Here is a 12760-nt window from a genome sequence, read left to right as displayed (position 1 = left end):
GCATCTAGATTTTGCCCTATGATTTTTAATGCAAAATCTAATGTAGCTAGGTATCTTCTAGAGGTTCCTAATTAAAATGTGGGAAATTTAATTTTTGTGAAAAATTGTGAAAAGCATCCCTTGTAAATTTTAAAATCATATTACGTTTTTAGCTCACCTGAGCTGAAAGCTGAAACTTGTGTGGAAGCATTCTCAGGTAGTGTAGATTCAAAGTTGTGAAAATCATGATCCCCGAGGGTAGGGTGGGGCCACAATGGGAGGTCTAAGTTTTACATACGAGTATATAATTAAGTAAATCTTTAAAAACCTTCTTCTCAGAAACTAATCAGCTAGGAAAGCTGAAACTTGTGTGGAAGCATCCTCAGGTAATGTAGATTCAAAGTATTGAAAATCATTATCCCAGGGGATAGGGCGGGCCCACAATGGGGGGGGGGGGGGGAGTCTAAGTTTTACATAGGAATATATAGAGAAAATCAATAGAAATCTTCTTCTCAGAAACTAATCAGCCGGGAAAGCTGAAACTTGTGTGGAAGCATCGTCAGGTTGTGTAAATATAAAGTTGTGAAAACCATGACCCCTGGGGACAGGGTTGGGCCTCAGGGGTCATTATCCTTTGAAATGCTTAACAAAGTGTTTTGCTTTTTCACATACAACACATTAAAGATTTAAGATTTTAGTCCCCTAAAATCCCTAATTACGCAATAAATGGGTATGGCAATGAGTTTTACAAACTGATATTGTTATGATCAAAAACTTTGTTTCTATAATGCATTACAAAATCTTGATTGTTTTTAAGGGATGTGTGAAAGACTTTCCGAGTTTCTTGGCCCCTTTTTAGCTCAGCTCAGCTGAAAACTCAAGTGAGCTTTTCTGATCACATTTTTTCTGTCGTCCGTCTGTCTGTCTGTCTGTCTATCCGTCCGTCCATCTGTATGTGAAATTACAATAATTGTTTGTCATTCAAAATTTTATGATCTTGCAAAACAAATGAAATGAATTAATTAATAATTAATATGATTAAAGAAATTGTGGACTAAAATACATGCCTAAAATAAAGAATTTACAATAGTTCACTAGAATTCGAATATATATCTGTTGACTGTGCTTGATTCTCAGAGGTGGACCAGCAAGAGCAATCCAAAGTCGAGCGGGAGCGGGAGCAGCTTCTGAGCCAGGTACAGATCCCCCCTGTTGACATCATCCTCAGGTACCCCATTGAGGTCTGGGTCTCCTCAGGTCCGGAATTCTTTCCCCCCGAAAAGGTGGAAACTAAAATTGAGAATCGCAAGAAGAGACGGGCTTTCCGATCAGCTGTATCCTTGGAATTAGATATGGAGAAGCACATCTTAAGGCAAATGAAAGGTGGATTTTATTTTAAACTATAATGTGATAAAAGTCTTGAGTCTCAATTGCAAATTAGTGATATACATGTACAGGTGACACTCGATGGCTCGAACTTCGATCTCTCGAAGTTCTTGATCTCTCGAAGTGAACTCGCGGCCCCAATTTTTTGCTCTATATAACTAAGTAAATTTACTCTTGATCTCTCGAACTCCAATCTCTCCTAGTTCTTGATCTCTCGAAGTAAAACCTGGGTCCTGTTATACATATTTCATTGTTTTTCACTCGATAACTCGAAGTGGTTGCTGTGTACACACGTGGCCGATCAAGCGTATAATTATAGCTCCGCTTGGACCTAACCTGGTTGAATGAACTCCTGGGGGCTAGCATGGTAGTGTTAATTGGTTAATTACATAAGTGACACTACCCCTTGCTTCCTTCAAAGGGTAGATAGGTAATTTGTAACTGATCTATTAATTTCAACAACTTGTGAAAGTAAGGCCTTTTGATCCCTTGAAGTTCGAGTTATCGAGATTCACCTGTATATTCATTATTTGTGATACATGTATATTAAAAACTTAAATAGGAAATAAAGATTACATGTACCAGGTATAAGCATTTTGAGATTCTCTACACTCTTTTTTTTATCAAAGTTTGTGATGGCAATATTTTTTGACACGCATATACCTATGTGTATCTGAAGATAGTCATTAAATCTCTGGTATAGAGAATAAAAAACTAAGGTGCTATTGAATTCACTTAGGTATTGATTAATGAATTTTTATATACATGGTTTGTAAATGATTAAATGATAGTCTATGGTCTGGTATGGCTATTATGAATGTGAGTGTTTTTTGATATAAGGACGGAGATTGGAGGCTCAGAACCCAGGCGAATACCGGCCCACACGTAGCAGCAGACAGCCGGTCATCGTGGAGAACAACTGGCAGGAGCCCACTGTTGCTGAGCAACTCAAGCATGACACTGTCCACAAACTGGAGACCCATCTAGCAGAGGTCAAGGCTGTCCAGAAGGAGAAGGTCTGCACTGTCAGCGTCAACACAAACCGGCGGCTGTATCAACAGCCAGACATGGTAAGGATGTAACATATGAGTGATCAGCGACAAGGGAAAATGTCACTTTATCATAGTTGTTCACTTATTACATTCATATCCTTGTTTTTCTAGTTGACCATTTCAATTTTTGATTTTCAATTTTACTCTCATTTTGGTTTAAAGAAAAACAGAATATTTTTTTTGGATGATTTATCAAAAGCTTACCAATTATCAAATTTTCTGTGATTAAAATTTGAAGTGAAGTTTTAAAGAAACCTGCTAAGAGTTTTTCACACCAGTAATTTGAATATATCACATGCTGACTTCTTTTTTGTTTTGGCTTTTGACAGAAACGAGTGATGATTTATCCAAATGGAGAGAGTGTCGAGAGGGCTGTTTATGTGTGGGGAGAGACATTAGAAGAGATCATGGACAATGCCACCATTAAACTGGGGCTTTGGGCACCAGCCAAGATCATTTATAACATGGAGGGCAAGAAGGTATGCATTTATCTGTTATATTTGAATATATGTCAGGTATAAATTTTCGAACATTTCTTTGATTATCTTTTTTAATGTCTAATTTCTATACATTCATTTTCATCCATTTCTTTCACAGATATATAAATTTGATGAAATCAACAAAGACGAGCTGTTGTGTGTTTCAATGGGTAAACCCTTCAGCAAACCTAAAAACGCCATTGATGGGATCGAGATCAAGGCCAACTGGGGCCGAGCTAGGAAACAGTACGGACCCAGCGCAACGGACCTTGTTGTCAGTGCCCCCGTGAACCCCACAGTCAATGTAAGGAAAAACGGTTTACCGGTATTTATGCATGTATTAATATTAATTTAAATCAATTTCTGACATTATAGGATACCTATGAAATTGTGCATTGAACATGTATTATTGCTTTCTATATTTAGGTTGACCCCTTTGGGCCCCCTGGTCTTGCTCTACCACCCGCAAGTGACAACACTGGTACCACTACAGCTAACAGACCACAATCTGCAAAACCACCAGCAACCTGAGAGTTGCCCTGTGTTAGCAGTATGAGTGTAGCTGCTCTCAAAGCAACCTGTGAATCATGTAGAAACTACAGAAAAAAAACCTCTTAGTGCTTTATAGCAGAAAGCTTGTAGCATAGAAATCCCATTTGTGCATGCACCTGTGCAGTAGAAATGTGTATCAAAGACTTGAGAGGGGTGTATATTTATTTTGGTTTCAAATCAACGAAGTTTGGCTTATCAGAGGACTTGAATAAATACAGTGTGGATCATGTCAATGAAGACTGTTTTTTGCTGATGTTAAGTTTTTTCTAACACACCCTAGACCCCATTTTTCCACTTGTACCTATAGAGTAATTGGAGCCTTGTTCAGTCCTTGATTTTTGTGTCGTTGAATATTTTTTAATTGTTGTTTATGAACCAAAAATGTTTTACAGCATTTGAATTAATCCACAGTCTCTGATAATGCACTGTATAATGTTTGTGGATTACTTCACCATCATGATGATAGTATTAAGATGAGGTCTACAACTGTTTAAAAACACCTAGGACCTTCCAGGACCTTAAAGTTATAAGGTTGATGTACTTGAAGTGTTAGCTGCCTCAAATTCATCTTAACCCTAAATGCGCAGCAGGCAAAGACTAGAGTTTTGCTGTAACCACTCAAAATAAAAACTGTACTTGAACCTCTTAGAACCAGGGTATTTAAGTAGGCAAAATTTTCAATAATTATTGTGATGCTAAAAGTTTGCTACCAATTTCTTAATGGGTGGCTGTTATTTGGCAGTGGGCATGTATTTTAAAATTTCGAATAATTTTATTGATGATACGTAGAATTGTTTGAAAAATGCAAAATTAAAATTATGATTGTATGTCAGTAATTGTATTACTTGTTGACGAAGCATCTTACTTTGCAATTATAGCTTTATTGCTTTTTTATAGAATACTCAAGAGTTTTTTTTATAGTTTCCATAGAATTTATAAACAGATTAGCACGTCATTTTTTAATACAATTTTCAACATTACTGTACTGGACTGGGTTTTTCAGGATCTGTCTCGTTTTTTATGCAGGGACCCTCCCTCTGCTTCAATATATACATTGTAGATGTTGTGTTGACCACTGTCTGTAACAAATAAATTATAGAAAGTCTTTACATTCTACATGTACATTAAACAAAACTTAACTATTCTTTCTCTTATTTTCACTTATCTGCATATTTTTATATTTAAACATATATGGACCAATATCTGTCAGATCTCCACCAATGAATGGACAACCTTGTCAATTAATTATCTTTATTTACACAGTTTACAATTTACATTTTGCACTATTATTTGTATTATTTTGACTTTATAAACTTTTTTGCGTCCAGATCGATATCCAGTGTATTTTATAAAAAAAAAATTGTATTCTTTTAATGCATTTTGATGAGGAAATATTTTTTTTCAAACTGTTCCAAATGTTTATAGAACTTTGGAATTAAAGTGTTTAAAAAAGTCTTTACATCCATTTCCTGTTCCATGCAAAATGATATGGTACATTAAATTTACATTTATTTAGCTATGTGTTGTGTGGATCAAATTTTAAGTTGTGTTTGATACACAAAAATAAATGTCTATTATTCTTTATTAAAACGGGAATGAGTCTTGCATGTAGTCCGTAATGAAGGTCTAGCTTAATTAAATGTACTTCATATAAAACAGTTCTACTGATTTCTCTTGTAAGCTAGTGTTCCATAACAATAGTGTATGTGATTTTATTTAGTTTTAAAAAGATTTTTTGGAAGTGTTTTTACAGCCCTGAGGGTTATTTATTAAAACAGAGGGAAATAAATAGATATAGAAATAATAATGTGTTGCTTTTTTTGTACTAATTTAATTTATATAGAAAAGATATATGTTCATAGCCGAATTTTGATCTACCATGAATCTTTTGAACATGGATTCGGTAACAAATTCCGTGTTGTGCACACTATCTTGTTCCCTGCACACATCATCTTGTGTAGTTACGTAATCTTCTTCTTTAGATCTTGGTCTCGAAGAATCATCGTCCACCCACTTATGGACATTTGGTGACAAATTATGTTCAAGCGCATCTCGCTTATGAGAATGCATTGCACTTGTATGCGCATTTTGAGCATGATGCGTTTCCGACTGTTCAATAACTTGGGTTAGAAAATCCCCCAAAATGGCGTCGGAGCCTGAGGGACGCTCCTTGTCCATCATGTCTATATCGTAGAATCGTACGATAAAACAGTTTACATCTAAAAACTCCTTTCAAATTTACCCCAAATGTTCTGCACCAATTTACTATCCAACGAGAAACGCTAAATGTACTAAAAAAAAGGTCACAAAACAAAGTTAAATTACAGAGCTTAAAATTCCACGACTGATCAAATCTGGGTCAAACTTCGCATTGAATTCTGGGAATAGCTTTGCAATCTCACGTGATCTTGATGCTGACGCATACTGATGGAGAAATATTGTTTTATTGTATGATGTATGTACTACATAATGAGAAGCAAAGGGAAACAGGAACAACTTTAATTCCTAGGTGCTACTGTACTGTGACATAGTTTCCTTCTACTGTACAGTTATTGATCATGATATGTGAAAATTTGTAGTAATGAGCACTTATGGGCTACTTGTAGGTACAGCAACTTAGATGGGGTTTCAGAATAAATGAAAGTGTATTATAAAGTTTAAGGCAACTGTATATTTTTGATAGAGACTGAAGAGTATAAATTTATTAAGGGCATAAAAAAAATCAGAAAGTTTAAGCATGCTCTTGTGTTTTTTTCACTTTTATTTATTTACATCAGGTGCATTCAAAAAAGAAAACTCTACATACCCTCAGTTGTTCCTTTACAATATTAAATACACAAGTACTGCACTGGATAATGCATATTAGAGTGAAAACAAATTGATAGAACCAGTAACATTTCACACAAATACAGTGACATGTATAATAAATACTTACATGTATAAATTAAGCTGTACTAACATATATTTAGTTAATAAACTGTAAAATAACTCAAAATGTAAAACAGTGTTCATAACAAAAAAAATAGAAAACAACTCTACATCTACAGTATATGTAACATAAATACCAGCAATTGTTGTTCATCTCTCAGCAAAAGGTTAAATTCTTTAAATTTTCTTAAAATAAGTAGTACACATGTGTATGGATGTAAGATATATAGGGTACATAGCATCATTGATTCCATGTTGACTAAGTGGTTAGTTTATTACACCAATGTGGACTGAAATTTAATTAAACTTCTGATAAATACATATAAATAGACTTGAAAATATGTGGGACTCTGAAGGCAATTGATTGCATGTGCTTGAAACAATTAATCGTATATTTTTTGGTATATGCCACATATATAGTACATGTAGTTCAAAGATTTTGATCCAATCAAATCTTTTACCTGATGTTTATGCTAGTACATGTATAAGATAATTTCCACATCAGAAAATCTGAGTACAACTTTGAACTATTTCATCAATCAATTAATTTAAGGAATTGGATTTCATAAAAGTATTAAAACAGTACCAATACCAGTTACAAATTAATTCATCATCACTGTAGACATTTGACGTGGGTACCAGATTTGGTAAAAAATAAATTAAAATAAATAAAATGTGCTCTACTGAGCCAAAAAAAGAGAGCCACACCCCAAAAACCCAAGAGACATTTATAAAGCTTATGAAGAAATATTATGCTCTAAAGAGGTATAGCGCCTTTTCGCCTACACCTGTGTTTGGACGGAAAGTACCTGTTACTAAAAATAGCTTCAGGTACCTAGCTGTCGCAATATGATTTTCGAAACCTGGATACACTGTACTGATTTTATAATGGTGTCTGTAACAACTGATTTGTCATAAATTCGGGAAACTCTATGTATAACGGTAGTTGAAATTCTGAACCGTGGTAAGTTCAAGCAAAATGCAATGGATCTAAGTGTAAATAGAGTACATGTACAGTGTTAATTAAGAGATCTATATATATTGGGTGTGCTCATACTCAGTCTGAATTAAACAAGATGTTTTTTTTTTTTAAAAACCTCTCTATTCTGTTCATGTTTCAATTTAAGTGAAAAAAATTACTACTTAGTGGATTCGATCCAGCGGCCACAAAATCAAAAAGACCTCCGCGTTACCACTAGGCCATGCATCAACATTTTCAGCAGATGCAGATTCAATATATATGGCTATATACATAATTGTAATAGAAAAGACACTAATTGAAATATTTGTCTAATTTTCAGTACGAAGACCACGTTAAGCCAAAACTAATTCAATGTAAACGTGTACTACAATACCTGTAGAACATAATTTTACCGGTAATAGAATATCTTTGGTTTAGAGTGGTTCAAATAGTCAAATGTCCAATTTTTTATTGTATACTAACTACTTTCCTATAGATACCTAACAAAACCTGAATATTTTAATGATGTCGTGTAAGATAATTAAGACTCTTAGAGCATGGTGTTTGTGTAATCTGCGTTTCTTTGGTTATATTGGCGTGATAGTTTCAACTGCAGATATTCAGCGAAATTTGTTGAAAATAGCTCGTTTGATGCGTAATATTGATATTATATTGTGGAATAAACATAAATGTCTCAAAGTATAAGCTATATTTGGGCTCGGGTCGAAAACGTGAAGAGGGTTCAGCAAGCCTAGCCCTCTGTCATGTTTTCTTAACCCGCCTTAATATAGCTTTATTCATATATTTCATGACAGTAACAATGTATTTTATATTAATGAACCTTAATATGTGATGTTATATATATTTATTTATCACTTAAATATGTTTTAATGTTTTTATAATACTATAAAGATCACCATTTCCGCCGTTGTCAAATAAAAAATAGCCATTATCTGACAAATCTGGGAAATTGGGCAAACAAAAAACAACTTTGATAAGACCCCTGGAACAAACCAGGAGGTACATGTAAAAGGTGTTTTTTATTTGACCATTTGATGCCTTTTAGCAATAACTTTAATATATAGAACAGAAAAAGAAATCCCTAGGGCAGAAGTTTAAAAAAATGTTAAAAATATGCAAAATTGATACATTTCAAGCAAAATCCCATAGGGTCCTATGTTAAAAATTAACAAACTTTGAGATGACCCCTTAAACAAACGGTTTGGTAAATGTCTCATTTTTTTTTATCTTAAAATGATAATTATATCAGTAGAAATTAGTGTAAAAAAATTTCATTCAAAAATCTAGGGCAGAACAAATTAGACCCGGCCTCATTAAACTAAATATTGTATTATATTGAAAATGTCCGATTTTTGCAAAATGCTATATTTGAGGCCAAATAGTATATTAAGTGCGCTATACCTCTTTCTAATGCGCTCCAATCAGAACTGCTCCCCTTTATTAAGAAATGAATGGATACTTGTTTTGAAAAACACCATATGCCAGAAGGACATGTACGACAAAGTTGAAATATCAAACAGTTCATGTGTGAACAAAGTATCAGTTAGATGTTTAAGGCAATGTATGAGAGCAAATCTACATGTAATGAATATTTAAATGATGGTAATACTCATAGAGAATTTCCTGGTTCAATAAACTTGTTTTAATGCAAACACACATATTATGGGGATTTCATGGTCAAGATAAATTTCTATAAATTTATAGGGTATGTTATACAAACTCTGAAACAACAAATTTACAAAGATATGAAAATAAGATCATAAAAATCTACTTGTAGAGAGAATACCATAGATTCCTTATTTTGCAATTACCCTGATATGTATTAAATCGCAAGAATATAAAATTGCGAACATGGGACTTTTACACTAAATTCTTATAGTTCTCAACTTTCAGAAAATAAAAGCGAGATTTTTAAATTTGCGAAGGGTGCTTCTCGCGATTTTATGTGGATATTAATTCCTTGCATTTAATTAGGAATCTACAGTACTTTAGAATTAATATAACTTGTATTGGCCCAATTTTTGTGAATTCTGTTGGTACCATTTAATTTTAAATCTACTTAATAAAACATGTTTATTTTTACAAGACAATAACCCATTGAACTCCTTCCCAACAAATTATTAATTTTTTTAGCCACATACATTGACCTTATAATGTAAGAAAATGATTAATACATAATATAAGTAATAATTATACACTATATCAGACCAGTACATATTGCCAACAATGTACGTACTGTATTTCACAAAGCTTAGATTCTGTAAGAAGACCCTATTTTGTAATTATGTACAATATCAATACACATGTACATTGAACTGTAAGAAGACACTATTTTGTATGTATAATACCAATACACATTTACATTGAACACATGGACAGAAAAATATTTTTCTTTTCAAAATAAGTCCACATCAATAAACAATACATTGTTTGAAGATTGCTGATCAATGCTTTCTACCATGTTAAAAACTAAGATGCATGTATATTTTAGATCCATGTTAATATTTTAGCTCCATGTCCAAAGTACTCGTATATTGATCTGTTTCCATGCTATTTATCATTTATTCTATTGTGAAACGTTTTGAATTATGTTTTAAAAATATATGTACCATAATTGTTGAGCCAATAAAATATTCACTCACAAAAAAAAAAAAAAAAAAAAAAAAAAAATCATTCAGTTTTGAACCCTGAAAAAAAAAAAAAAAAAAAATAAACAATACAGCTGAGATAGTGAACTTCAACAAAAACTAATTAACATGTAAAACTATTTTTTCTGTGGGTGAACATTTTTGTATTTTGATATACATCTTGCAACAACAAATTATCTGAAAAAGTTATAGTCTTTGCCTTTTACCTATTTACACTGGCAGAATCTATCTCCTTATTAGGAGATAGAAATATTTGAAGCAAATAGAAATATTTAAAATATAATTTAAAATTATTTATTAAATTATTAAAAACATAATGAGTGTGTTAAGGAAAGAGAACCGTTTCATTTCGTCCCTCAATTGATTGGGTTTATTAACATGCCTATTATGCATCAATTGTAAACACAACAAACTTCTGAAACTTAAAATTATTGAAAAAATGTACACAGGTTTATTTGTGATTTTCCCCAAACATGCAACATTCATGTATTTCATTTATTTATATAAGCGAATGTCAAAATTGTTACACAAGCCTACCTGTATTGATGTTCGGGGCAAATATTCATAAGGGGTGAGGTAATGCAGTACCCTGGCTTTTATGAAAAGTTTGCACAAATTTTGTTTATTACATTCAAATTAAAATGGCTTAAATGACTTGGAAAACTGCTTAGTTGCCCATTATTACACATATACTTAACAAAGCAATCGTTCAAAAGCGTACATAAAATCGGACCAAGCAGCTTTAAGCTGAAACCACAAAATTTTACAAAAAATAATATCCCACAGAAAAATACAATTACAGGTGACACTTGATGGCTCGAATTTCGATCCCTCCAAGTTCTTGATCTCTCAAAGTGAACTCACGGTCCCGATTTTTTTCTCTATATAATTAAGCAAATTAACTCTTGATCTCTCAAACTCCGATCTCTTGAAGTTCTTAATCTCTCGAAGTAAAACCTAGATCCTTTATACATATTTAATTGTTTTCTACTCTTGATAACTCAAAGTGGTTGCTGTGTACACGCGCGATAAAGCGTATAATTATACCGCCGCGTGGACCTTACCTGGACGGTTGAGTTAACTTCTGGGGGCTAGCGTGGTAGTGTTAATTAGTTCATTACGTAAGTGACACTACCCCTTGCTTCCTTCAATGGGTAGATCGGTAATTTATAATTGATCTATTAATTTCAACAACTTGTGAAAGTAACGGTAAACCGCTCTTTATTTAAAATATTTTATGACGACACGTTCCTCGAGCATCTTTTTTGTATCTCCTCATAATAAAGATTTCCAATAAAAATTATTATTAATAATCATTTTTAAAATGATTTAGAATTTTTATTCTTTGCATTTGTAAACCTAGATGGCCGAGTGGTTAGAGCGGTGGCCGCACACTGCTAGAACTGCAGGTTCCATGGGTCGTAAGTTGAAACACCATCTCTGGCTGTACAAATCAATATATAAATTTTTATATCAGCAATTCAAGTGTATTTTCAAAAAGATTATATAGGAAATTGCATACTCTAGCTAGTATTTTGCAGAAATTCCTGGTAAGTTATCCTAATTTTTTGCAAGAAAGCTTCTCAAAGTAGTAGTAAATCAATAACAAATTCCTGGAAAAATTGAGGAACGTGTCATCTGACCTTAAGAAAACATAGTATACTTAAAAGTTTTTTAACATAAAAAAATACACTTAATAACCACACAAATAAGTTCTCTATTGTTTAAATTGAAGTAATGTAGCAGAAAATACGAATGAAATCATGTTAGACTATCCTTCAATGTTATAAGTATAAACTTCCGGCTTATATAATTTTAGAACCAAAATGAACGAAACAAAAAAATTCGGGATTTTTTAAACTTTCGATTTCTCGAACTCTTGATCTCTTGAAGTTTAATCATGGTCCCCTGAAGTTCGAGTTATCGAGATTCACCTGTATACAGTACTGTGACAGTCATAGGTACCTGACATTAAAAGTATTTGTTTTTATAGGAAGATAATTTCTAGTTATTATCAGAGTACAGGGAATTATCTTGATATAACAAGAAAAATTTTTTTAACGTCAGGTGCCTGTGCACACTGTAGATAAAAAATCAGCAAACATCTAAGAAATCATATCCCTGCTGGATTCAAAAAAAGAGATAAAGTAATTTCCAAAAAAACCCAAAACTCATATATCACAAATATGTACATTGTCAAGTAAGGTTTTAAAAATGTACGGTACAGGTACCTCCAATCCATTTATGTATTTTCTATACTATGGGTTCAAACTTGAACATGAAACTCTTCTTAGGGATAAGATACTGTGTATTATATATTTGAAATTTTATAGGGATTGTCAAATTGATGAACATATAAGTTGATTGAGTTCATGATTTGTATGGTTCTGTTGAGACTGTTTAGTCGCACATGTCTAGAGCATTAAATTGTTATCAAATTGCACGTTGGCTCAAATGTCTATTCTCTCAACTCTTAGTGTTCATTCAGCTCCCCCTGAACCTTCCTTTGTCTCACACCTGGCTCCTCCTCCAAGTCTTTTCCTTTCTGACTATCCAAAAGAATAACTTCCTCCTCAAGGTCTCTGTCTTTCTTTTCTTCCTTCTTCTCCCTTTCCTGTTGTGTCCCATCATCTTTGGTGGATTCAACACCTGGTCCATCCATTCCCGTCGGAGAATTCTGCTCTGATTCACTCTCATATTTTTCTTCAGATTTCTCAATGTTCTAAAAATAAAATTGTTACCCAGTCATATACA

General features: G+C 33.1%; 2 protein-coding genes across 7 annotated transcripts in view; one reads left to right on the top strand and one right to left on the bottom strand.

The window, feature by feature from the left end:
* LOC105317322 (doublecortin domain-containing protein 1) overlaps window positions 1-5255 on the top strand; it is a 77144-nt gene extending 71889 nt beyond the window's left edge. For all 4 annotated transcript variants that reach the window (XM_066085689.1, XM_066085688.1, XM_034470784.2 and 1 more), the window contains 5 exons: window positions 1117-1362; window positions 2206-2435; window positions 2747-2896; window positions 3015-3200; window positions 3323-5255. In XM_066085689.1, coding sequence (XP_065941761.1) covers window positions 1117-1362; window positions 2206-2435; window positions 2747-2896; window positions 3015-3200; window positions 3323-3427 — 917 coding nt within the window. In that variant the 3' untranslated portion in view covers window positions 3428-5255. The remainder of the gene's footprint in view (window positions 1-1116; window positions 1363-2205; window positions 2436-2746; window positions 2897-3014; window positions 3201-3322) is intronic.
* Window positions 5256-7381: 2126 nt separating this feature from the next.
* LOC105339428 (resistance to inhibitors of cholinesterase protein 3) overlaps window positions 7382-12760 on the bottom strand; it is a 36447-nt gene continuing 31068 nt past the window's right edge. For 2 of the 3 annotated variants that reach the window (XM_034470771.2, XM_034470774.2), the window contains exon 6: window positions 7382-12728. In XM_034470771.2, coding sequence (XP_034326662.1) covers window positions 12480-12728 — 249 coding nt within the window. In that variant the 3' untranslated portion in view covers window positions 7382-12479. The remainder of the gene's footprint in view (window positions 12729-12760) is intronic. The other variant, XR_010714038.1, reaches the window with a different exon arrangement.

The sequence above is a fragment of the Magallana gigas genome, chromosome 5, assembly GCF_963853765.1.
Source record: "Magallana gigas chromosome 5, xbMagGiga1.1, whole genome shotgun sequence".
Classification (NCBI taxonomy): domain Eukaryota; kingdom Metazoa; phylum Mollusca; class Bivalvia; order Ostreida; family Ostreidae; genus Magallana; species Magallana gigas.
The sequence above is the reverse complement of the archived record's forward strand: the minus strand, read 5'-3'. Positions and strand labels throughout refer to the sequence as shown.